Source organism: Saccostrea echinata, unplaced genomic scaffold (genome assembly GCF_033153115.1).
Source record: "Saccostrea echinata isolate AGI-Se365-2 ecotype Australia unplaced genomic scaffold, CSIRO_AGI_Sech_v1 ptg000004l, whole genome shotgun sequence".
NCBI classification, from domain to species: domain Eukaryota; kingdom Metazoa; phylum Mollusca; class Bivalvia; order Ostreida; family Ostreidae; genus Saccostrea; species Saccostrea echinata.
Genome location: NW_026889753.1, coordinates 8080302 through 8107621, shown reverse-complemented (window position 1 = coordinate 8107621; position 27320 = coordinate 8080302). Strand labels below are relative to the sequence as shown.

Below are 27320 nucleotides of genomic sequence, written 5' to 3'. Positions count from 1 at the left end.
GGATCTGCTAGAAAAGATAACTCAAATTTTGTTACTTCGCTGTTTTCCTTCAAAATTGATTTAAACTCCTGTATGGCTTTTATGCCCCGCCATGAAATGGTTGGGGTATATAAGATAAGATGATATTTATTTTAAGTCGGGTTTTAACAATAAAAAACATAAGCTCTGAAGAGCTATTTTCCGACTAAATAGTTTTACCTCTTTCCGTGAGTCAATCTGTCACAGTTTTCCATTTTTTTTAAATATGCTTAAGGGCTGGTTTTTAGACTGCCTCTTTATATTAAGAGGCAGTCCACCCAAAAACCAGGCAATGGGTGGCACATCGCATGTCATGGATTTTAATTATTTTTTGCATGTAGACTTATTAAAGCAAGTGTTTACACATGACAACATTAAAAAAATTTTAGTGCTCCTCTAGTCCTATTTTTGGTAAATGCTTAATTTTAAGTGCAAAAAGGTCAACATAAGGGTAAAAAAATTACTACGTTTTTATTTTGTTTTATATGTAACAGATACTCAAAAAGCTGGATGTGTCGATGAATATTATTTATAGCATAGACTCTTATCTTTTATTTTATTAATGAATAAGACTCCAATTTATACTTCTTTAGAAAAAATTATATGGTCCAAATTTGAGTTAAGCAAGTAACTTTTTGAATTCAGTATCCAATTTTCATTACGTTATAAAACCCAATACATTACAAGGACAGATTTTTTTTCTTATGTTATTATGAATACAAAGTACAAACTTTTGAATCACTCAATAAAATCAGTGGGAACAGGTATATTGAAAGAAATAAAAGGAGTCAAATTTACCTTTTTTTTTTTTTTTTTTATAATTTTCCCAAATGAAACCGATCCCGACCGGAATTATATAAAGAAAAAAAAATACTATAATTGTAATGTTAAATTTGGCTCTTTTGTTGTAATATGAGTAAAAACTTACTTGATTTATTTTTTTAACATGTTATATAGGTGGCAGGTGCCTTTAGTTTGATAAATTTCTTAATTTTGCATTATTTTCGATCGGATCGGGATCGGTTTTTACTGTAAATTTAGAAACATTTCCTAAATTTGGCTCTTCATTTTAATTTATCAGAAAAATATGCTTGTCTTTTATTTCTTTTCAGTCAGTTAACTGTTTTTAAATGAGTGTAACCATAGATTCAAATTTATGTATTATTTAAATTACTAATGTCTTTTACGTACATGAAGATTACATGTAAAACATCTGATTGAATTCTTAATAAATACTCGGTATTTAAAAAAAAGTATTTGTACATGCATTATGCAACAAATGAGAGCAGACAGCTTTCTATCTTTATTATTTATCTTATTTCTAAGTGAAACTTCTTTTTTTATTTCCTCAGGAATTAAAGAGTAAATTCTATCAGTGGCGAAATTAAACTTGCCTAAATACAGGAAATATTTTATGTGTACAGTCTCGACTTTATCCAAGTTTTTTCTTACCTGTCATCTGTAAAGTCTTTTCCTCTTTTACAAAATTTGATTTTATATAAATAAGAAAATAAGTTCTTTTATATATAGTATCATTATTCAAGAGCCGATAAATCGCAAGCAAAAAGCAGGGGGGGGGGGTGTCATGACATCATTATTTTTAAAAATTGGTTTCATGAACGTGAAAACATTTTAGAATTGGCCAAAATAGTCACATGTTTAAACTCCATATTAAATGTGAGTGTGTGATTGTTTCAATCGCCAAATTAAAAAAAATAAATAAGTAAAATAAAAAAAAACCGAAATGTTTCACTAAACCATCTTCCGTTTTAGTGCCAAATTATAGTGGACATACAAATCACGTTCGGATTTTTTGGTGATTGACGTATTTTTACGAAAAATTTTTGCCTTTAGACTTAAAATTCTTATTTCCTGTTTTTCGGGGGTATCTTTTTTTTGTTTTATTTTATTTATTTTTTTTTTTTTGTTTTTGTTTTTTGTTTTTGTTTTTTTTTTGTGTTTTTTTTTTGTTTGTCTTTTTTTTTGCTGTGCAGGTACAAATTGTAGGTAATGATCTCTGGTTTATCTCATTATATTGATGTTATTTTGATGACAAACAGATCAAATATACAAATATGAGTTTTGTATTGATTGCCCATGAAAAAAAAAGTGGTTATAACGAACAGTGATCGATGGCAAAAAAATCTACAAACAGTAATAAATCTGTAAAAAGATGATATAAACCTGGCCCCCGGAAATTCCAATGGTGGGATCAGGTTCTAGGAGGAGTATCCCCTGTTGGCCGGTCACACCTTCGTGAACAGTATGTATTGAATAAGTAGACGGAACATCCCGTAGTCCAATTTGGTATAAAACAAAGGAAATGAAACACGTCATCCAAAATAGACCCAATGATGGGTGATATTTGCCAACAAGGTCATTATAATAGTCATAGAATTTGCGAAATGCTAACTTTAAACGAGGTTATTGAAATCCCTGTAACATCAACTTATTGGCCAGTAGCCTGTTTTTAAAAACCGTCTTTTTAAAAAATGGCCCTTCAGACTCTTTTTTGAAAATTTCTAATTATTCACTATTTTTTACCCTTTTTATTGCTTTGTTTGTCAGTGATCAATATTGCACAAGTATGTTGTAATGGTATAGACTATTGATTCCAGAAAACAAAGGCAGCAATATGATATTTTATAACTGTGGCATATCTACTCATTATTTTCATACTTGGACTTATGACTTTTCAACTTTATACACAACCATTCCCCATGATAAATTAAAATCCAGGCTTTTTGATATCATTGACAGCTGCTTTTTCAATAAATATACTCGTAAATTTACTTACCTTGTCATTGGTCATTTGCAAAATTATTTCGTTAAAAAACATTCTGATTGTACACACAAGTACTCTGAAGTTGACTTTAAAAAGATGCTTGAGTTTCTAATTGACAATATCTATGTGGTTTTTGGAGACCAGGTCTTCCAACAATCTATTGGAATTCCCATGGGTACCAATTGCGCCCCGTTATTAGCAGAACTTTTTTTGTATTCATATAGAGCAGAATTTGTCCAAAATCTTATACGTGAAAAGAAGAAAACACTTGCTGTGGCCTTCAACTCGACATTTAGATATATGGACGACGTATTGTCAATTAACAATAATGGTTATTTCCATTCTTATGTCGATACGATATATCCCGGTGAGCTTGAGATTAAAGATACTACAGAGTCTGACACATTTGCTTCATATTTGGATATTTTACTTGAAAAAGACGTTAATGGTTATCTAACAACCACGCTTTATGATAAACATGATGACTTTAATTTTTCAATCGTCAACTTCCCTTACTTATGCAGCAATATACCTTCATCACAGTCACCCGCGTGGCGCAGTGGTTAGAGAGTCGCGGCGTAAGGGAGTAAATCCTTACGTCGCGGGTTCGATTCCCACTGTGGGACGTGGGATGAGACCGTATAAACCGAGGTCCCGTGTCGCAGTAGGTGCTGGCACGAAAAGGATCCCTCACTGCTCAATGGCCCTGAGTGCCGAGTATAGGTCAAAATTCGTAGCTCTCCACCGGCAAGTGGTGGCGTCTCCGTATGAGTGAAAAATTCTCGAGAGGGACGTTAAACAATAAACAAACAAACAAAAACTTCATCACCTGTATACGGAGTTTATATCTCTCAGTTGATTCGATACGCAAGAGCATGCTCTACGTATGTACAATTTCTAAAACGAGGTAAATTATTGACAAACAAGTTGATGAAACAAGAATATCAGCAGTCTCGTTTAAAGTCATCATTTCGTAAGTTCTACGGTCGATACAATGACCTTGTCAGCAAATACAATTTATCATTGAGTCAAATGACTGACGTTTTTCATACTAATTGTTAGGCCATTATTTTTCACACTGAATTGTCGACGGATTTTTCCGTTATTTCCCGATCATGACAAGGAGCACACGGTGGGTGTGACTGGTCGGCAGGGGATGCTCACTCCTCCATGGTACCTGATCCCACCTCTGATGTTTTGGAGGTCCGTGTTTGCTATGCATCTCTTTTGTAATGTTTAATGGACTTTTGAGCTTGAATACTGTTCGTTATCTCCATATATTTCATTTCACATGTTTACAACTTGCATGTCAGCGTGGGAATTCGTGTCACCCTGACAAATTTAGTTTGTTTTTTTTTTGTTGTTGTTTTTTTTCATTTTCTTTCCTATTTAAATCTTCCGTAAGAAAATTTTTATTATTTAAAAAGAAATCAACTTTGTGAACGATGTTCTGAAACGAAGGAACTTTTTAATTGCTGAAAATATTCTTTCTAGGTCAAAGTATTCGTTGTGACCCTGAACGTGGTGTAAGTAAAGCTAATTTGTCTTATAAGCTTTTGTTTTCAAGGAATTTATATTGCAAAAAAATATTATAACATTTTGATAAAGGTGAAATCAAGAGGTTTTGTTGCACTCGAATAGATATTTGATGGGCTTTTTTTCTTGACATTTAAATTAGAAGCACTGTTTTCTCTACAGCCCTACTGTGGCAGGGGTTATAGATGCCAGAATTCTCAGTGTGTACGTAGTGGTATGTATTAATGCATAATGACTTCATTCAGTTGCATTCACTTTTCTTCATTATTAAACTGGGTTTAGTTATTCATCATGATAATGTATGGTTTGTTTATCTTTTACAATGAAGACTTAGCAGAGTGTGGTAGTCAGGTGAGTTTACATTATTTTTCTAAGAATATGATTTTTATATTGCAGACAAATTAAAAAATATATTGAATTTTAACAGTGTTTAATAAAAAGATAAAAGAAAATATCATTAAAACAAGTAAATAATATAATTTAACTTTTTAATCTTAATTTAAAATGCTTTTGGAAAATATTCTCCATTCTCCAATTTTATCAAAATTGGTGATTTAAAAAAAAAAGAATTTTTAAGTTTTGAAAAGTATTTGCTAATATACAAATTGTATTAATAGAGACCATGCCAACAAGGATATCAGTGCCGTTTAGGAATCTGTGTCAGAAGTAAGTTGTTCTTATAGAATCATATATATGGTTATAATTTACAAAATGTGTTTTACACATTCAAAGCGTGATGATTGTTCTGGGAGGCTTTATTGTATTACATAGAAAGATTCGCAAGCTTGTGCATTTGAACAGCCAACTCGTTTCAAAATTCACCGATATAAGTTCAATAACCCTATATATTTAATCTTACAATATTCACCCATATAAGTTCAATAACCTTATATATTCAATCTTAACAAAAACCTTCACCTGACATCGATTTCAATTCTATCGAATATTTCCTCTTTCTTTGTCTATAAAGTATTTTAAGGCTTAATCTGCTATTTTTTTTTTAATTCTGTTTGAGGACACAATGTTAATAGTTTGTAAAAACAACAAATTTTACAGATACTATTCCATAAACAACAAATTTAGGAACATTAAATTTTATAATGTCATAATTGTGTGTCACAAATCAATATTTTTTTCAACATGTATGTTACTTGTTTCAGGGGTGACATCTCCCTCTCCCTATCCATCTACGACTAGATGTCAATATGTAAGCTATTTATTTTTTAAATGTTGTTGCATAATTGATTTAGTCTAGGAGGAATTTAAGTAATCCTGGTGTTTTATTATGTATTCCAGAATGGTGAATGTCCAACTGGCCACGAGTGCTTAGGAAGTGGAGCGCAAAGACGTTGTGTACCAGGTTAGTGAAAATACAGAGGCAGATAAAGAATTATACCTCTTCACTGATGTAGATTTGAACGTATCTTATTGTAATTTATAATCATTATACATGTATAAGTAATTTTTAAGTACAGGAAGGACATGGTACCATTTTTAAAACCTTACCACGGCCTCTGAGGTTGTTTTTTTTTTTTTTGCGATCTTTTGTATAAAAGAGAATGGATGGTAAAATTTAAATATTTTGTTGAATTACAAATTATTACGAATGAACAAGCATTCAGAGTATTGCATTAGCATGCTAGTCCCCTACCAGCAAGTGTAATCTGGTCCCCATTAAAAATTGAAAATGCCATAATTCCGTCAAAAATCATTGAAGCGGAACGAAATGCAAACTTGATCTATAACTCATCAAGATGCACTCACATACTAAATATCGGCTCAATATCTACAAGCATTTAGGGAAAAAAAAGTGCGGAAAACCAAGTGGGACAGACTGACAAACAGACAGACAGCTAGACAGAAAGACGGACGGACAGACGCAGAGGAAACCTATAGTCCCCTCCGGTTTCACCGGTAGGGGACTAATAAGTACATTGCAGAAATCACTGAACTTAACAAATATTTGTTTTTCTATGCACATGGTCCTAGAATAAGTTACTAATATTTTACACATGGCCCCAGAATAAGTTACTTGTATTATACACATGGCCCTAGAATAAGTTACTAGTATTTTACACATGGCCCAAGAATAAGCTACTATTGTTTTCCATATGGCCCAATAAATTACTAGTGTTATACACATGACCCTAGAATAAGTTACTAGTATTTACACATAGCCCAAGAATAAGTTAGTAGTATTATACATATTCCCCTAGAATAAGTTACTAGTATTATACACATGGCCCAATAATAAGTTACTAGTTTTATACACATGGCCCTAGAATAAGTTACTAGTATTATACACATGGCCCTAGAATAAGTTACTAGTATTTTACACATGGCCCAAGAATAAGCTACTATTGTTTTACATATGGCCCAATAATAAATTACTAGTATTATACACATTACCCTAGAATAAGTTACTAGTATTTACACATAGCCCAAGAATAAGTTAGTAGTATTATACATATTCCCCTAGAATAAGTTACTAGTATTATACACATGGCCCAATAATAAGTTACTAGTTTTATACACATGACCCTAGAATAAGTTACTAGTATTTACACATGGCCCAATAATAAGTTAGTAGTATTATACACTTTCCCCTAGAATATGTTACTAGTATTATACACATGGCCCAATAATAAGTTACTAGTTTTATATACATGACCCTAGAATAAGTTACTAGTATTATACACATGGTCCAATAATAAGTTACTAGTTTTATATACATGACCCTAGAATAAGTTACTAGTATTTTACACATGGTCCAATAATAAGTTACTAGTTTTATACACATGACCCTAGAATAAGTTACTAGTATTATACACATGGCCCAATAATAAGTTACTAGTTTTATACACATGACCCTAGAATAAGTTACTAGTATTTTACACATGGCCCAATAATAAGTTACTAGTTTTATACACATGACCCTAGAATAAGTTACTAGTATTATACACATGGCCCAATAATAAGTTACTAGTTTTATACACATTCCCCTAGAATAAGTTACTAGTATTATACACATGGCCCAATAATAAGTTACTAGTTTTATATACATGACCCTAGAATAAGTTACTAGTATTATACACATGGCCCAATAATAAGTTACTAGTTTTATACACATGACCCTAGAATAAGTTACTAGTATTTTACACATGGTCCAATAATAAGTTACTAGTTTTATACACATGACCCTAGAATAAGTTACTAGTATTATACACATGGTCCAATAATAAGTCACTAGTTTTATACACATGACCCTAGAATAAGTTACTAGTATTTTACACATGGCCCAATAATAAGTTACTAGTTTTATACACATGACCCTAGAATAAGTTACTAGTATTTTATACATGGCCCAATAATAATTTACTTGTTTTATACACATGACCCTAGAATAAGTTACTAGTATTATACACATGGCCCAATAATAAGTTACTAGTTTTATACACATTACCCTAGAATAAGTTACTAGTATTTTACACATGGTCCAATAATAAGTTACTAGTATTTTACACATGACCCTAGAATAAGTTACTAGTATTTTACACATGGCCCAATAATAAGTTACTAGTATTTTACACATGACCCTAGAATAAGTTACTAGTATTTACACATGGTCCAATAATAAGTTACTAGTATTATACACATGGCCCAATAATAAGTTATTAGTATTTTACACATGGCCCAATAATAAGTTACTAGTTTTATACACATGACCCTAGAATAAGTTACTAGTATTATACACATGGTCCAATAATAAGTTACTAGTATTATACACATGGCCCAATAATAAGTTACTAGTATTTTACACATGACCCTAGAATAAGTTACTAGTATTTTACACATGGTCCAATAATAAGTTACTAGTATTATACACATGGCCCAATAATAAGTTATTAGTATTTTACACATGGTCCAATAATAAGTTACTAGTATTTTACACATGGCCCAATAATAAGTTACTAGTATTATACACATGGTCCAATAATAAGTTACTAGTATTTTACACATGACCCAATAATAAGTTACTAGTATTTTACACATGGCCCAATAATAAGTTACTAGTATTTTACACATGGTCCAATAATAAGTTACTAGTATTATACACATGGTCCAATAATAAGTTACTAGTATTTTACACATGGTCCAATAATAAGTTACTAGTATTTTACACATGGTCCAATAATAAGTTACTAGTATTATACACATGGTCCAATAATAAGTTACTAGTATTTTACACATGGTCCAATAATAAATTACTAGTATTATACACATGGCCCAATAATAAATTACTAGTATTATACACATGGTCCAATAATAAGTTACTAGTATTATACACATGGCCCAATAATAAGTTACTAGTATTTTACACATGGTCCAATAATAAGTTACTAGTATTTTACACATGGTCCAATAATAAATTACTAGTATTATACACATGGTCCAATAATAAGTTACTAGTATTATACACATGGTCCAATAATAAGTCACTATTATATGTACAATATTAAGGATGTTTTCACTTCTATTTTAATTACAGTGATTGTTTGAGATAACAGAGTTGGGCGGAGTTCAGGACACAGTATCAGGACTAATGGATTTGAACACTCGTCATCGATTGAATTGAGCTGTACTTGAATACTGTGATGATAGAGAAAATAAATTCAATAGATATATATGAAATTACTTACTCATTTTATTAAAGAAACAGCATGTACTTACTTTCAAAGTCTTTATATCCACTGCATTCATGTGGAACTTCCCCATGCTTTAATACTAAAACCTCTTTTTTAAAATATCACATATAGAAATATCTGTTGAATAATTTGTTTAAAATTTGAATTTCCATTGCATTAGAAAATCTGTGAGAAAACAATAGGTATTCATGTTGTGAAGGAAAAGGGCATTGTGGAGGGAAAGGCCTAATAATATTATCACAGCAGAAAATTTGAAGCATATCATATAGTAATTGTACAGATCGTGTAAGGTTCATTATTTAACCATTTAAGTTAATTATATTAGTAAAGTTTGGTGCATATAAAAATTCGACTGATACAAAGAGGTGTCTTTAGAGGAAATAGAAATAATTTTTACTTTGGATACGTATGTCATGTTGTAAATTTTGAACTCAATTGGTAGCAGTTAATACGCAATTTACAACATGACAATTCATATAAAATTTGTATTTATACTTCTACCCAGTAAATTCAAAATTTACCTGACACGTTTTTTTCTTTATGCCCAATTATTGACTTTTAATAGATCCCTAATTCACATAAACACTGAGCATGCTAACATGAAAGAAAATTTACATCCCCCCTCCGCCACACTTAGTATAAGATGATTTCAAATGACAGAAGACCAAATTACCAAAGTATATTAGGTGTATGAATACAAAAGCTATCTACAGGTTACAAAAATAAAAAAAACTGGTTCAACTCGTATTGTTAATAGTTTTTTTCAGATTTCAGAAAAAATCTGAATATTCAAAATCTTTCAGCATTGTGCATGAGTATTCAATATTTATTTCCTTGATCAGTAGTATTGTCTTTCTGACATATTTTCTATTTATCCATAAAAATCTGCATTATGACTACTAGTATATATATATATATATATATATATATATATATATATATATATATATATATATATATATATATATATATATATATATATATATATATATATATATATATATATATATATATTAATATATCAGTATATTTTCCTTTTAATTAGTGGTTTATTTCAGAAAATGAAAAAAAAAATGTATCATAAGATTGAATTGTAGACAGCCTGTAAATATATCACGGCACATTTAGTCTGGTCTTGATTTTTAGAATGAAGGCTAGAAATAAGTTTTAACGGCAAATAATTATTATTTGGTCCAGCATAGTTTTTTAAACCTATTTCGAGTATGCTGAATCCGAAAAAATATGCTGGCCTTCATGAAAGTGGCGTTAGAAAGGTCAAAATGGCGATTCAAAATGGCGGATATCCAATATTTCGAATTTTCTCTTAATGTCTTTCAAATAGGAGAAAGAATGTTTGAATATCTCACTAATTGTAATGCAATTATAAAAATAATAAAAGAATGTCAACATTATTACTTTTATTCAGAAAATTTAGTCGTTTCTACACTTAATTCGAATTTTCTCTGATTTCTTTGTCTATTGTTTCTATATTCTGCTTTGTTCAGAATTTTACATTTGCAAATATCCATACACTGCTGATTGGTATTTTTTCCCTCCGTATCTCACTATTCTACAACTGAATGATGATGCAGCCGTAATTTATCAGTCAAAATGGCGATTCAAAATGGTACAAGTTTGAGGAGAAGGAAAATTAACTGATCAAAAAAAAACCAAAAAATCGCCTTTAAGTTGCGTAACTAATACACAGTGTCCACTAACGTGCATCGAAAATAATTTAGGAATAATGCTTCCTATTCCCTTTTATATGCATGTAAAGCGAGCACAATGCCAGGCAGTACGTGATATAAAGATAGGCAGATGTAGTTGTAATCTCACATTACTAAGTCCAATGAGATGGAATGGATGGTCTTGGTTGTTTGCTGCAAACTTATGAATGGGCCATTGCAGAGATTTTTCCGAAATTCAAATTATAACTTACAGCTGTACCATCATTCAGTTGTAGGATAGTGAGATGCAGAGGAACAATCTGCAGTGTATGGATATTTGCAAATGTAAAATTCTGAACAAAGCAGAATATAGAAACAATAGACAAAGAAATCAGAGAAAATTCGAATTAAGTGTAGAAACGACTAAATTTTCTGAATTAAAGTAATAATATTAGCATTCTTTTATCATTTTATATTTGCATTACACTCAGTGAGATATTCACACATTCTTTCTCCTATTTGAACGACATTAAGAGAAAATTCGAAATATTGGATGTCCGCCATTTTGAATCGCCATTTTCATGAAGGCTAGCACATTTTTTCGGATTCAGCATACTCGAAATAGGTTAAAAAACTATGCTGGACTAAATAATAATTATTTGCCGTTAGAAGTATTTTTTTTTATAAATCGGACCAGACTAGTTTGTCGTGCGTTAGTCAAGTGAAATCTGTATCAATACAATAAAACAGTAAATAAGTAAACGTATATCATTGAGGGAGTTAACAAGATTCCAGGTCCCCTCAATCAGTACTATTTCCAGAGGCGAAGCCGAGGGAAATAGACCTGGACTTGGGGAACTGGAATTTTGCTCTCTCAATGATATACTTTAGCTGGTTCATAAAATAGCGCACTTGCGTTTAAACACAGCATGCATTTGTTTAATCATATATAACTTGTTCATGAATTAGCAAATAAGAAGCAGAGCGAAAGCGCTAATTTATGATAATCATCAAAGTAAGTATGTTAACAATTAATGTTGTAGGCAGGACTACTTGAATTGCATTTTCATTTTAGCGGATTTATTGGGTATGGCATTGATTATAATCATTCAAATGACCTTTCTTAATAAAATGTTGTGATGGTATGCTAAGTAAGGTATTATATGTGTGTCAATGTTAAAAGGAGGATTATTACGTGTTTTTTCCAATTATTTACAGATAGTGAACACAATATTACAACAATTATATAATGTTTGCAATAATGATTTATCATTAAGGAAAGAAAAACATTCTACTGTTGTACATGATTCAACGCAACAGAAAGTTATCAAGATGTCATTCTTTTCAGTTTATTGCATAAAAACTAATATGATTGCAATTATATAATGTTTTTATCACATAAAATAAGATTGATTGTCACACTCAATCCATTCACCAATATTTGCATTTAGAACAAAAATGGATTTATAAAAGTACAATAATGTAAATGCACTTGCTATTAAGGAAATTTAATACATAAATCCTCGAGAGCCTCCGAAATTAACTTGTCCGAATCTTTTGTCTGCTTGTCGTTTTCCATACAGGTACCCACTGGAAGAATCCATTCCTAGCCGTCCAAAGCGTTTGTTGGAGTTTCCATATAAGAAACCACGTGATCCTTTGACACCAAGTCTCCAAAAACGCTTATCTTTTTCATCGTCCCGTTTTCCATAAAGGTACCCACTGGATCCGCCTAATCCTAATCTTCCAAATCTTTTATCTTCCTCCTCTCTTTTTCCATAGAGATAACCAGTAGATCCGCCTATTCCTAAACTTTTATATCTTTTGTCCATGTCTCTTTTACCGTATAAATATCCTCTTGACCCACCTATGCCGTAGCGGCTGTAACGCTTATCATCGCTTCTTTTACCATACAGAAAACCGCGGGATCCACCAAATCCTAAACGTCCATATCTCTTATCAACATCTCGCTTACCATATAAGTATCCACGAGATCCGCCCATTGAAAGTGTTCCAAACCTCTTGTCCATTTCGCTTTCCTCACTTTCTTCCGGTGTTAATTCTCCATCTGTACCATCCGGATTATCCAGTAGAACACTTTCATCAAGATTGTTGATGCTGTAAGCTTGCTTTAAGCATTCTTCTGTATTTTTTGTACAGATTTGACAGAATTGAAAAGCTTTGTCTTCACCACAGCAGTCTGTTAACTTGACGGCGATCACCTGTGGAAGTCTGGAACAGGCGATACACGTTTGAGCGATGTCTAGGTCTGCGTCACAGCGCGTGCCTTCTCCGGTATCACTGACGGGGATAGGACTCTCCTTCTCGGCTGCGGAGAAACAAATCAGCCCAAGAAACACTAGAGTCAGCATCTGAATGAATAACAAAAAAAATGTTTAGCTTGAATTTTATGCATATATTGTATTTGAATGTTGCCTCTCATATAAAATTGTACCCATATACCAATATTATTCATGGAAACATATATAAGTATCGTACGGGATTCAAAATAATACATGCACCAGAATACACCTTTTCATATAAATTACTTGTTTTAGTCTATAAAGAAAAGTGATAAAACAAACTTTTTACGAAGTGTTCTATTTAAGTAAACACCATGTCATAGTTTACTGAGTCCAATGCAAACAGTCCACGTGACAATCATAACAAAGTGACAATTATCTAGCAGCCATTAAATAATTATGGCAACAAAGCTCTTAACAAATAGAACATAAAGATCATAAAATTTATGACGAACGTATTTATGACCACCTTGTATTTCGTCATTTAGAGAAGTAAAAAGATCTCAAGTGTTTCATTGATAGGCCACGCAGAGTTCATTTCTGCAGCTGAACATTATGTGACTAAATGGCTTTTAATATATATATTTTGCGCATTGAGATACGACATAAACAATTTAAATCTCAAGTTAACAAGGCCTATGATCCTAATCGGGAATTAGTATTCCCTGTTCTATCAGAATTATTGTGATCAGTGATGTATGTTTGAATATCTCTACATCTCTAGTTAACAAAGTCTAATCGGGCCTCTGTTAACTGTACATGTTGATGACTTTGTCCCGACGAAGCACTAGGAAATTACATTCCCGTACTCAGAAGCGATCTTATCCCACCAATAGGACGGTAAAGACCCGTGTTTGTTAGATGTGAAAACGATTGAAATGGGAGATAGCCTCTCTGAGTGGAGACGATATCAAATAAATAGGATGTCCAGAACTGTTTGTAATAAAGAGTGAGTCAACATTTTAATGGCTGCATTAAGAGGTTTTTAATTACTAGGTCTTATATCAGCTTAGTTTAATGGAAAAGGTCTACATTGACTATGCAAATAAACATCAGATTTACATAAATCCATATGTCTTAATGATTTTAAACACATATAAAATGTTAAATTGTAGGTGGCTTTTAATATAGAAGTAATATATTCGTAATACTCTTAAACGATTCTTTTGCTCTTTCATATGATTAATTTTTTTCCATAACAGGTTCTTTTTTTCAAGTACGCATATACGTATTCTTCACAGCAATGGAGTACACTGTAATATTGCAAACTAGACACGTTTTTATGCCAGAGCAGGTATTACTTCAGAACAATTACCCCCAAAATTCAACTTTATTTTGTGTGATTAATGAATTTTACTGATGACTACAAAATACAGGAAAGGGAATTCTTAAAGGTTTGCTTTAACCAACATCAGATTTCAGAAGAAAATGTTTCTAACCCAAAGTGATCCTCCTTGTAGGGTATATTTATATTCATCTCAAAATAAGAGACCACATAGTTAACCACATCTGTTTCAACTTGGATGTTTTACTGACTCTATACGTTAATGGCCATCTTACAACTAAACTATATAACAAACGAGTTGACTTCACTTTTCCATTGTCAACTTTCTTTATTTATGTAGTAACATTTCACTATTACCTGTATATAGTGTTTGTCTCCCGGCTGATCCGGTACGCAAGACCACTCTGAGTACGATCAATTTCTAAAAAGAGGCAGGCTACCGACAAATAATTGATGTTACAGGGCTTTCAACAATTGCGTTTGAAGTCAGTATTTTGTAAATGATATGGTTAATATAATGACCCCGTTTGTAAATACAACCTATAATTTGGTCGTATTTAGACTGACATGTTTCATACCAACAGTATTAGGCACTGATTTTAGACTTATTTTGACTACGGATTACTTGGTTTACCTGATCAAAACAGAAGGCTCGCGTTGGGTGTGATTGGTCGACAAGGGATGCTTATACCTAGGCACCTGATCCAACCTCTCCTGTTTCTTAGGGTCTATGATTTGCCCTGTTCACAATTTGGACAGTTTGTATTGTTTAGAGAGATTTGTAAGATTGAATAATGTTCGTTATCTTCACCTTTTTTCATGGCGCAGTGGTTAGAGCGTCTACTCTAGAGTCGCGGAGTAAGGAGTTGATCTTACGTCGCGGGTTCGAATCCCACTGTGGGACATGGAGACCGGTCCTTCAGATGAGACCGTATAAACCGAGGTCCTGTGTCGCAGTAGGTGCTGACACGAAAAAGATCCCTCACTGCTCAATGGCCGTAAGTGCCGAGTATAGGAAAAATTTGCAGCTCTCCACCGGCAATGGTGGCGTCTCCATATGAGTGAAAAATTCTCGAGAGGGACGTTAAACAACATACAATCAATCACCTTTTTTCATTTCGAAAAACATATCTTGGTCAAAATATCTGAGTAATTTCATACCACTTAAATTCAATGCTATTCTAAAAAGAAGTAAAATTTAAATCCTAATTTCTCTGAAAATAGAAATCTAGAGGAGAGTTCTTTTGTTTACTAGTACATTATACATGAAAAAATATAAATTTCTTTTTATTAATACTGAATTTGTTGCTCAAAAAAATATGTAAAACAGTTCAATAGAAGATGGATGTATTTTTCTTTCATCCGCTATCTATGAAGTTTGATTGACCTTTAGATAATAGATTACTTAGAACAATTTGAATTGTAAATTTCCAATGCCTAGTTTGTTTCCGAATTTATGATGAGTATCTTTTCGTTTAAAATTTGTTTGATTTCTATATATTATCTTTCGTAGACAATAAAGCAACACTTTATAACGAAAAATAATTCATATCCATGATAATGATATTAATCTTATAATTTGCGCCAGTGGAAATAATTAAAATATAAAATAAGTGCACATGCCCTCATTGTCCTTATGACAAAAGTGAAGATAACGAAAATGATCAATCTCATAAAACCTAACACATCACAAATCTGTGAACAGGATCAGGTGCCTAGGAGGAGTAAGTATACCCAGTCGCCCGGACACGTCCGCATTAGCCCTATGTATTATCACGTAGACGGAATCATCCCTATTCAAATTTAGTTTTAAAACAATGGCCTAACAATTTGAATGAAATATTTCAGTCACAATACTATCCAATATTAGGTTGTATTTGCAAACAAGATCATTATAAAAACCACAGAATTTGCGAAATTCTGACATTAAATGAGGTTATTTAAATCCCTGTAACATCAACTTATCTAAAAATATTAAGTTTTATTTGGTAAAAATAGGGGAAATAGAAAATGTAAAAGGTTTTAAATTGAAATATAAATGTCAATTCGGTCTCTATTGGCTATTGGTTAACAGACAAATGCTCTGATGAAACTTTAAATCATAAAAACGCACTACAATACATCTTATTTCCTCATGAATACAGATTTTCAATGTTATAGGAATCCAAAGGATATTTTGGGGTCGAGCGATTAGTTTTTAAGATCAAGTTTCCTTTCAAATTCAAAGAATCCTACAAACGATTTTCTTTTCTTTCCTTTTTATAAAAAATAATCAATATTTCAGGATTTGGAGAATTGTGGGTAATGTGTACTTTTCTCTTAATGAATATTTACCTGACTGTTCTATGTGTCACTATCAATTCATTTGATGAAAATTTGGTATTTCCATTTCAATATAATTGGTATTGATTATGTTTTCTTTTTTATAGAATATGCTGTCAACATCTTCGAAATGTTCAGGAAATTGTGAAATTAATTCCTTTTTCGTTCATTTTTTTTTATTTTAAAAATTGACAAAAAGCTAAAATGCATAAAAAATCAAACACTGATAACAAGTTTACTTTAAAAAGTTGGCATACGAATGAATGAAGTTTCAAGCAAATTTTACTTACTTGTACCGGAATAATAAAACTCTCATTTATAATAGTTATTTCACACGTATTTAAAAGGTATGAACAAATTATCTCCTTTCAGTTTCTCCAGCAATTCCATTCAAGAAAATTCTGCACGGCTTTTGCTTCTATCGATCGGATTTAAGTGGCCAACACCAAGATTTATTGATACGTAACTTTGTACATCGCCATATCAGCCACAGTATTCAAATTTTTATAGCTGATCTGATGCAACGAGAAAATTACAGAGAAAAACATCCAGCATCTTAATGCTGAAAGGGAAACTCGTTGGATATAGTGTATTCTGGCGTTTACGGCTGATCAAGTAGAATGGGGCGTTTGATTAAATGGTAATTTTAATGTCTCGTCATGTTTTCCTTAGATTCACACATTGACTGATAAATAACTTTGTCTTTCTATATATGCAAGTGACTCCGTTAACGATTTTTTTTCATATAAGACAATTTGGGAGATATAGAACAATCAGCATCGTTCTATAATAATATCTGATGAGCCGTTTTATATTACTGTACCACTCAAAAAGATGTTTTATTTATGAGCAATATTCCTGTTACTTAATTCTTCATTTTGCAACCCAAAGCAAAAAAAAAAAAAAGCAAAATTGATATACTTCAAGTATTTCCGACAAGTTTTAAACAATTACGTAACTAATTAGGTAATGTACGAGAGATTTTTGAATATTTATGTACACTTTTTCTAAAATATTTACCAAATAACGAACATACTTTTTCATTTTCAGCCACTTGCATTTCCATGTTTCTTTAAATCCCTTCCATGTTTTATTATCGAGTTTTAGAATGTTCCAGTTTTCTAGTGATACCACTTCTTAGAACATGAATTATCATTTATAGCTGCTGAGGATCACATGAATGGCCCCCACAGACATACATATTTACACAAAGATGTATTTTTTTTATTTCTCTGTCAAGTATTATATTTGTTTGTTTTAACTGAAATTCACATTTTCCATTTTGCACTAACTTTTTTTCAACTCCCTCAAGATAAATAAACAGTCAAGTTCAGTGGGTTTTAAGACGCTATTCCTTGATTGTTGGGAGCACACACGTGTTTTTCATTTAATATGCATCCCTTAAAATATAATCATGGGGTATGATTTTTATATCTCAACTAAAAAATCATAATTATATTTCAAAAATATTTGGAACATAGCAATCTTCTTACTGCGCACTTAAACTCTTACCAAACCACAAGTGGAAGGTAAAACGATTTGGGGTTAAAAGAGATCTTAATCATAGTTTATAATTATTATAATTCACAGATTTCACTTAACACGTTCTTTTTGTTTGGTCTTTACCGAAGGACTTTTGACAATTACTTTCTGACAAACGTCCCAGATCAAATCTGTTATAAACAATTCTTCATTGTAAAAAAAATCTAGAAGGTTATTATCACAATTCTTTTTACCATAATTTTCCTACTTAATCAGTAAATGTCAAGAACTGGCTCTATCGATGTAGAATCATTCTCAATTTAGATATATTAAAGGTACGCCTGGCATTGTATTTATCTGTCGGATGTTCCCGGACAGACGGAGAATGATCTTAACGCTACCTTATCCCACGAACTTTTTTGTATTTCTGTGCAATTTTCTCAGAAACAAAAAATCGTGACTTTCGTACTTTCCAATACATCACCAATGAACCTGCTTATCCCTTTTCCTGTAGCCTTGGTGTGAATTCTTGTTCATTTTCTTTTGGGTGGTAACAGAACTCGTCAGCAATTTCCGACCGATACGAAGATCTGGTGCTTCAAGCCAAACAAACATTTTCGCTTTCCTGTCTTGGATTCCGTTTCAGTAATATTTGGCCTTCGTTTGTTACAGACCTACTTCGGTTTCAGTACCCGGAAATTACACTATTTTATTTTATGAAAATAATTAACATTTGCATATTTTGATAATTTATGGCTATCAACAATGGAATTAATGCCATTTTTGATTAATGAGTGTAAATATAACGCATAGGTTTTAATTAGAATTTTGCACGCAGATATTATAGTGGATTATTGTTGACTGATATTACGTCAATGTAACAATGTTGGGGAATCTCTCCCTTTAAATCTACGCATAAAAACATCTGCAGGTTTGCAACAGTTGAGGTTTAAGTAAAAAAAGTTTGGAGTAAATATGCATTACATTGTGAGCAATAGGAATCCAAAACGTAAAAATATTGGGTGAAAAAGGCGAGCAAAATGTCTATGGTGCAACAAATAAAAAGTGAAAAATTAAATCTTAATTGTAACAAAACTTTGTTTGATATTTCATTTATAATTAACGTATACCTTATGTAAAATCTCAACAATCTGCAACAATCTTACAAGGATGGATATTATTCGTCTGTGAAATACATACCAACAACTAAAGAGGGCAAAAATGATCATTGTTTCATATTGATACTATAAATCAAGAGTGGGTCTTCGCTCCATTTTTTTAAATTTAATCCTCAAAGTATGCCTAAAAATATATTTTTCCGGTTAAAAGAAACGTGGAGCAAAGACCAAATATATCTTAAAATATAAACTTTTATGACACAACATTCAAATAGTATCCATTTAGCCTACATTTATAGTCAAGTTTCATATCACAAACTTGATTTAAATACGCGAAATTTACGAAATTTAACAAAACCAATAACATCAAAACGTACGACTTTTCATCACTTTATACAGCCATTCCACACGAAAAATTGAAGTCCAGGCTGTTTGACATCATACACAACTGCTTTTTCAATAAAAACGGAACTCGTAAATATATTCAACTTGTCATTGGTCATTTGCAAAATTATTTTTTTTAAAAAAAAAGCATTCCGATCGTACACGTAAGTACTCTGAAGTTGATATTAAAAACATGCTTGAGTTTCTGATTGACAATATCTATGTAGGTCTTTCAACAATCATTTGGAAATCCCATGGGTACCAATTGCGCCCCGTTGTTAGCAGACCTATTTTTGTATTCATATGAAGCAGAATTTATTCAAAATCTTATATATACATGAGAAGAAAAAAACACTTGTGGTCTTCAACTCGACATTTAGATATATCGACTACGTATTATCCATTAACAATAGTTACTTCCATTCATATGTTGACTTGATATATCCCAGTTAGTTTGAAATGAAAGATACCACAGAGTCTTACACATCTGTTTCATATTTGGATATTTTACTAGAAAAAGACTTAAATGGTAAGCTAAAAACAAAGCTTATGATAAACGCGATGACTTCAATTTTTTAAATCGTCAACTTCCCTTACTTATGCAGCAATATACTCGTATCACCTGCATATGGGGTTTATGTCTCCCAGTTGATTCGATACACAAGAACATGCTCTACGTATGAACAATTTCTAAAATGATGCAAGCTATTGACAAACAATGTGATGAAACAAGGATTTCAACAGTCACGTTTGAAGTCATCATTTCGCAAGTTTTATGGTCGATACAATGACCTTGTCAACAAATACAACCTATCATTAAGTCAAATGCTGACTGACGTTTCTTATACTCATCGTAAGGCCATTATTTACACACTTAATTGTCCCGATAATGACAAGGAGCACATGGTGGTTGTGACCTGTCGGCAGGGAATGCTCACTCCTCCATGGCACTTGATTCAAACCTCTAATGTTTTTGGAGGTCCGTGTTTGCTCTGCTCCATATTTGTATTGTCTTAATGGACTTTGAGCCTGAATACTGCTCGTTATCTCCATATTTCATTCTTCTATTCTGGAATTTCTAGGGGTCGGTGCTTTTGCTCTGTTCACAGATTTTTTTTTTATCGATCACTATTCGTTATCGTCATCTTTTTTCATTATTATGAATTTAGCTTAGTGGGTAGCATGTGAGTTTAAAGAAAACAAAAACGATAATCAGAGTTATTACTTAGGTTTGAACCCCAAGAACACCACTTAAGTTTTGCCAAGAAAATTTTCCACAGAAAAGTTTTGTTTGTCATAATTACATACCTTTCATTAAGAAGAACTTTACTCTAAATACTAAATTTACAAACTGAATATGATTATTATACTTTTGAAGCTATTGGCATTTTGTGCGCCTTGTTCACCCGTCACCTAGAATACATAACTTTTTTAATAAATACGATTTACAAGTAAGCTCTATGACGCAGATTGCACAAATTCAGCTGGCAACAATCGGATTACATCTTTTTGGAAAAGGCTATAGATTGAGATTGTATTAAGAACTGTGGGTAACTATTCTAGTATTTTTTTGTTTTATTCTCTGGTAACAGGGAGGTAGAAATAACGCCTTTGTCGAGGCACGTGTACCGTTTCGTGAATTTTGAGTACAGGTTTATCTCTTTCTTAGGCTTTTTTCCATCTTCATCTTCAAAAAAAAGTTAGAATAATATTAACGTTTAGTTTTCTTTCAATTGAAGCAATGTATACTTAGACAATAAATGTGTTTTAAATTTTAATTTTTTGCATTTAAATTTAAAGAAAAAAGGATATATTCTTAAAGGGACATAGACACAGATTTGAAGTTAATATTTTCTCAAATGTCCTGTATAATATCATGACTTACATGTTTCTAAAGCATTTTACACGGAAATATAATTTTAAAAAAACTTATTATATCTGGAAATTATTGAAACTACGAATTTCGGGACGCTACTATGATACTCTGATTTAGAACCTAAATATATCTTCTTTACATTTCATTGATGTAATTTTTTTTGAAAAAGTATCCGAGTTCGTGAAAATACAGGTAGTACACGTATTTTCTTCTTACATAAAAAAAATTGCGTGTTAGTATTGGAGAAAATGAAATCTAACGAAGTTCATGTAGTAGAAATACTTTGCTTTATTGTAGTAAAAACTTTTCCTATAGTAAAAACTTTGATACTTTTATTAACTATAGTAAAACTTTGATACTTTGACTTACTATAGTAAAAACTTTGATACTTATAAGTAGCTTTAATGAACTATGCTTTAGTTTGTATTTTTGATGGGAAGTTTTGTAGGGAAAAAATTGCAGAATTTCATGAGGTAATGTTTTTTCATATTATGTAAGAAGTTTAAGAAATTGCAAAATGAATAGGAACCTCAAATGTTTACTTTAAGTTTAAAATGAATTTAACAAATTACATCTATACAAATATAAGGACATGTATATATTTCCTTTCATTAAAATTAAAAAAAAAATGGATATTCTCTTCTGTCATTGTGTTCCTTTTGATTCATAAATACCCTTCATACTCATCCGATAACATACAGTCTTTATCATCAGCTTAAACATTTTTTGTAATAGCAATTTTCTGAGAATATGAGAATATGCTTATAAAAAGCAGATGCCAATGTATGTAAATTACAGAAATAATCTGTGTCTAGGTATTAAGTTATTACAAAACAGATGGGCAAAAGTTTTCCTTCTATTCAAATTGTTTGAAACTTTAATATTTTGTTCTAAGATATAAAATCTCTCTTTATATGTAGTATGAAAGAAATTGAACGACACATTTTTTTGGCTCACATAGATTGAAATATAGCCTATCATACCCCCGTAAGAGGAGGGTTAATTTAGACATTCTGCATAAAAATGTGCATTGTTTAAAAATTATCATTTGATATAATACAAATTTGTATGATGCTGCTTATAAAGGTGACATTTTGGTTTCTATAAATCAGTAAAATATATTGATACCAGTATATTTGAGTGCACTGTGATGTAAAATAGAACATACGAAGCTCGGGAATTGCAAATACACATGTAAATATGCTACACTTTAAGATCTCTTAAAAGAGAATGTGTGATTCAGATTTAGCTAAAAATCAAGAGAATGCTTTAAATTGAACGAAAATTAAAATATGTCAAAATGAGAAAAATTGAACCACGGGTTTTAGATATTTTTGGAGATTCAAAAAATTTCAATGTAAAAAAAAAAAATAAAAAGACTCAGAAGATGACATCATAATAAATATGACCTTGATCTTTACTTACATAAAGCATAGAGACTCGTTATACGTATGTCCAAATATAAAGTATCTACTTCAAAGCAATCAAAAGTTGCACCTTATTTAATAGCTGCATTTTCATTAAAAATGGAACTCGTAAATTTACTTACCTTGTCATTGGTCATTTGCCAAATTATTTGGTTAAAAAACATTCTGATTGTACACACAGGTACTCTTAAGTTGATATTAAAAAGATGCTTGAGTTTCTGATTGACAATATCTATGTGTTTTTTGGAGACCATGTCTTCCAACAATCTGTTGGAATTCCCATGGGTACCAATTACGCCCTGTTGTAAGCAGAACTATTTTTGTATTCATATGAAACAGAATTTCTCCAAAATTTTATATATGAGAAAAAGAAATCTCTTGGTGTGGCCTTCAGCTAGACATTTAGATATATCGACGACGTATTATCAATTAAGAATAGTTTTTTTTCCATTCATATGTCGACACGATGCATCCCAGTGAGCTTGAAATAAAAGATCTACAGAGTCCGACACATCTGTTTCATATTTGGATATCTTACTAGAAAAAAGACTTTAATGGTAAAGTAACAACAAAGCTTCCCTTACTTATGCAGCAATATACCCTTATCACCTGCACATTGAGTGTATATCTCTCAGTTAATTCGATACGCAAGATCATGCTTTACGTATGTACAATTTCTAAAAAGAGGTAAATTATTGACAAACAAGTTGATGAAACAAGAATATCAACAGTCTCGTTTAAAGTCATCATTTCTTAAGTTCCATGGTCGATACAATGACCCTGTCAGCAAATACAATCTATCATTAAGTCATATGCTGATTGACGTTTTTCAAGTTAAGTGTTAGGCCATTATTTACACACTGAATTGTCTACGGATTTTTCCGTTATTTCCCGATCATGACAAGGAGCACACGGCGGGTGTGACTGGTCAGTAGGGGATGTTCACTCCTCCATGACACTTGATCCCACCTCTGATGTTTTTGTTAGCTGTGCTCCCGATTTGTATTGTCTAAATGAACCTTGAGCCTGAATACTGTTCGTTATCTCCATATTTCATTACAACTTAATAACAGACGGTCAAATCGCATGTAGATGACATACACATGTAAACGCATTCTAAATGTAGGCTTGAGAATGTCCAATAAATATCCTTCTTTTTTTAAATACAAAATAAGATATATACATACCATAGTTTATATATTTCCTTCCAAAGATAATTGATTATTGATATAAGAGTGATTTTATTTTTTTTCCCTTGCGTGTTTTAGAAGAAATAAGTTACAAATGATTTCACGGATGTTTTGTACTGCCTTAATCAACATATAGTCATTTGCTGGGTTCCGTCTCTAATTACCCTATTTTCAAGTAAACATTTGCTCACTTTAAAACTTTCAGAATTAGAATAAAATTGATTCCTGTCAGTTTCAACTTGTTTCTATGACAAAAAGAAGATTTATCATGCAAGCCCAAAGTTGTTTCCACTAGATTGCTGCATGGAAAATTAGAAACCTTATTAGATTTTTTCTCATTTTCTTGTTAATCTAATTAAAACGCACCATCCACATTATAAGTATGATCTTGCATTGAATTAAATTTATACATGTACATTGATATTTCGATGTGCACCTGTCAAGTACACTATGGTTTTGCAAAAAAGAACATTCATTTGAATATATTGCTGTGAAGAAATGTTCTTTTAATTGCATATTTTTTTCTTATAATATCCAAAACATCTGCGTAAGATTTCATAATTGATAGTTTTGTTGCTTTGGGCTACAAATGATAAGTATCAGAAAACAAAGAAGAGAAAATAATTCCAGCCCTTGAAGAGGAAAAACACTATAAAAGACTGCAATGACTGACACGCCTATATTTTTGTGCAATGAATCCCAAGGTAAAAGCTGTCTTCCAGACAAATGTCTCCATGATGATAAGCATTTCTTGTATTCATCTTGTATTCATTTACGCTCTAAAATTCTTTCGCTAATATTTGAAAATCATACAAGTAGGGTCTATCTGTTATCGATTCTGCATTTTGATGTAGTGTAGTTTCTAAGTGAAAAGTACGGACCAGTTTCTACAGCAAAAGGAATGGAAGGGTTGGGGAATTCAAAAGTAGATGTCCTATTCTTGATTCTCCTACAATTTTTGCATTATTTTGAATTTAATGATAGTATTTCAAAATTTTTAAGACAAAGATTATTTTTATAGTAATGCAGTGCATGTGCAGAATTTAAGAGTGACAATTGAAAAGATAGTTTACAGTATTTCATTAATCAGACAAAAATATTAACCCCTCAAGCCCTTCCCCTTGAATTCTTCATGCTGCTAAAAACTATAAAAATCACAGAAGCCTAAATTAATCTTTTGTAGGAATGCTAACACGAGTCTGTCTTTGTACCAGTCCACAGTTATGTCGGGAATATATTCTTCCCTTCTGAAGTGTTATTCATTTGAAAGTATCATCAATATTGTACAACGTGAATGTTCCGAACAATAAGTGGAAATAAAGTGTACTGAGTCATCAATGGAAGCTGGAAATTTCGCACTATTATTTGGTAACAAAGGCATATCATGCTTTACATGAAAAGAAATATCCATACTGCGTACCGAGAACTGCACTTCAACACTGTTAACCTCTACTCTGAGAGCAGGAATATAGAACTATTCAAAGATGACATGCCTTTCTCACACGATTGATGCAATTCTAACACAAAACTTCTAAGTATCTGAAGACTAGTTCCAATTAATAAGAAAAATACTTTGATTGCAATTAGATTCGTATTTGATTTTAGCTGAGGGAAGAAGGGAGCAATTCAATCATTTCTTTTTTCCTTATCCATCCAAGTTATGCTTTACATAAATAAATGTAAAGGAGAGAAACACGAAAATATATGGTAATTATAGTTCTTCTCTATTTAAAACTTTTCATCTTCATACTGTTTGTATATATAGCACACAGAAGTTCAGTTCACCAAACATGATGCCAAAGAGTGAGAGAGAGAAAGACAAATAAAGAGAGAAGGGGACAGAGAAAAATGAGTGATCCATTGAAAACTCAGAGAATTTTATAGCCTTATCACATAAATCCTTTGACACTTCGCAGCCAGAATAAAACGAAAAAGAAAGAAAAAAACAAAAGCGTTTCAGAGATGTAACGGCAATATATCCTTTCCCAGAGGACTCTAGGAAGACCTCCAACAAAATGAATACAAGGAACAATGACGATAAGGAAGCAGACTGAGTGACATTTTACACAATTTTGATTCAATACAATCAAAATTGTGTAAAATAATTCGGACGACGCTGTAATCCTTTAAGTCCTTCGGGAAATTATTGATGACTTTAATCTTTAATGTTTTTCCCCCAATCTATTTCCACTGACCTCCTAAAGATAGAAATTTCTGATACTTGTAACACTTGAAATTGAAGATCTGTCCAAAAAAATAGAGCAAACAAGACTTCGGTTATAGTTCCTTATAAGTTTCTTATATAAGAAAAAACACAGTTGGTCTTGTAATTCCTTTAAAAAAATAAGTAACATCGAAAAGCCTAAAAGGTGATACAGTAATTAAAATATCTCGAAATTATTAATTGAATTGAACTTACCTTTTCTGTTTATTTTCAATTTTTTTGCAGAGTATATCATTTATTTTAAATGAAGATGATAGCGCTGTTTCGTTATTAAATAGCAGCACGCGGATTAGTTTCATATTGATTGATCACGCGTTTTATTCCTACGCGACTTCCGTCCTAAACTAACGGTCCATTGTACTTGGCACATGGTCCATTTAATGCTTCTAGATGGGAATAAATGACGAATACCTTTTGTAGGTTATTGTTTCAAGTGTTGAAACAAATTTTCAGGATTACGAAGCAAAGAAAACAAACGCACAAGAAATTACGCTCATAAACAATGATTAACGCAATGTTTGATTTCACGCAAGTTAGTACAGATGTAATCAATTTATTGCTAATGGAATATATCGGTTTTAAGACAACTGAGTTGACTTTAAAATTTATTTAATGACCATTTTCACAATAGATCACGAGTGCTATCTTATTTATCAATTTAGCTTCTGTGTTTTCTCGCAATTAGTGTGGAACCAGGAGTAAAGGTTCTGGAGCAATCTTTTGAAAGCCAATCTGTTCACAGGACTCCAAATGCATTCTTTGTCACTTACTTAAAATATTTACTCACGGGACTCGCTATTTACTACAGGGATGGCTTTTGTTCTGGTTGTGGTCGTGGAATTTCGGACCAGCTGGATTACAGAATTCAGAAAGCCAGATCAATAGTTAATTTTTCGCTCATGCCCTACCACTCCTATTATTTATTTTTGGTTCTGAAATCCTTTTTGAGAGAATGACGAAGTGGGGTTTATGATAAATATATAGATCAAAGCAAATA

The 27320-nt window shown here is 31.7% G+C and overlaps 2 protein-coding genes across 4 annotated transcripts in view; one reads left to right on the top strand and one right to left on the bottom strand.

Annotated features, from left to right (window-relative positions):
• The window catches only part of LOC133179114 (low-density lipoprotein receptor-related protein 2-like), a 49554-nt gene extending 40530 nt beyond the window's left edge, over positions 1 to 9024 (top strand). For both annotated transcript variants that reach the window (XM_061313856.1, XM_061313855.1), the window contains 7 exons: positions 4298 to 4329; positions 4502 to 4553; positions 4668 to 4690; positions 4957 to 5005; positions 5500 to 5546; positions 5636 to 5699; positions 8889 to 9024. In XM_061313856.1, coding sequence (XP_061169840.1) covers positions 4298 to 4329; positions 4502 to 4553; positions 4668 to 4690; positions 4957 to 5005; positions 5500 to 5546; positions 5636 to 5699; positions 8889 to 8899 — 278 coding nt within the window. In that variant the 3' untranslated portion in view covers positions 8900 to 9024. The remainder of the gene's footprint in view (positions 1 to 4297; positions 4330 to 4501; positions 4554 to 4667; positions 4691 to 4956; positions 5006 to 5499; positions 5547 to 5635; positions 5700 to 8888) is intronic.
• A 3012-nt stretch (positions 9025 to 12036) lies between these two features.
• LOC133179455 (uncharacterized) lies at positions 12037 to 26771 on the bottom strand. Of its 2 annotated transcripts, none has more exons than XM_061314211.1 (2): positions 26519 to 26771; positions 12037 to 13084 (listed from the first exon to the last, which is right to left on the bottom strand). In XM_061314211.1, the coding sequence occupies exon 2, from the start codon at positions 13082 to 13084 to the stop codon at positions 12221 to 12223; it is 864 nt and encodes a 287-aa protein (XP_061170195.1). In that variant the 5' UTR covers positions 26519 to 26771; the 3' UTR covers positions 12037 to 12220. The 2 variants fall into 2 exon arrangements, with proteins under 2 accessions (XP_061170195.1, XP_061170194.1); XM_061314210.1 differs by lacking the exon at positions 26519 to 26771 and adding an exon at positions 16913 to 17137.
• Between the last annotated feature and the right edge of the window lie 549 nt (positions 26772 to 27320).

Bases quoted from the DNA above. Each gene is read 5' to 3' on its own strand.
- LOC133179455 (XM_061314211.1), bottom strand. From the start codon at position 13,084: ATGCTGACTCTAGTGTTTCTTGGGCTGATTTGTTTCTCCGCAGCCGAG.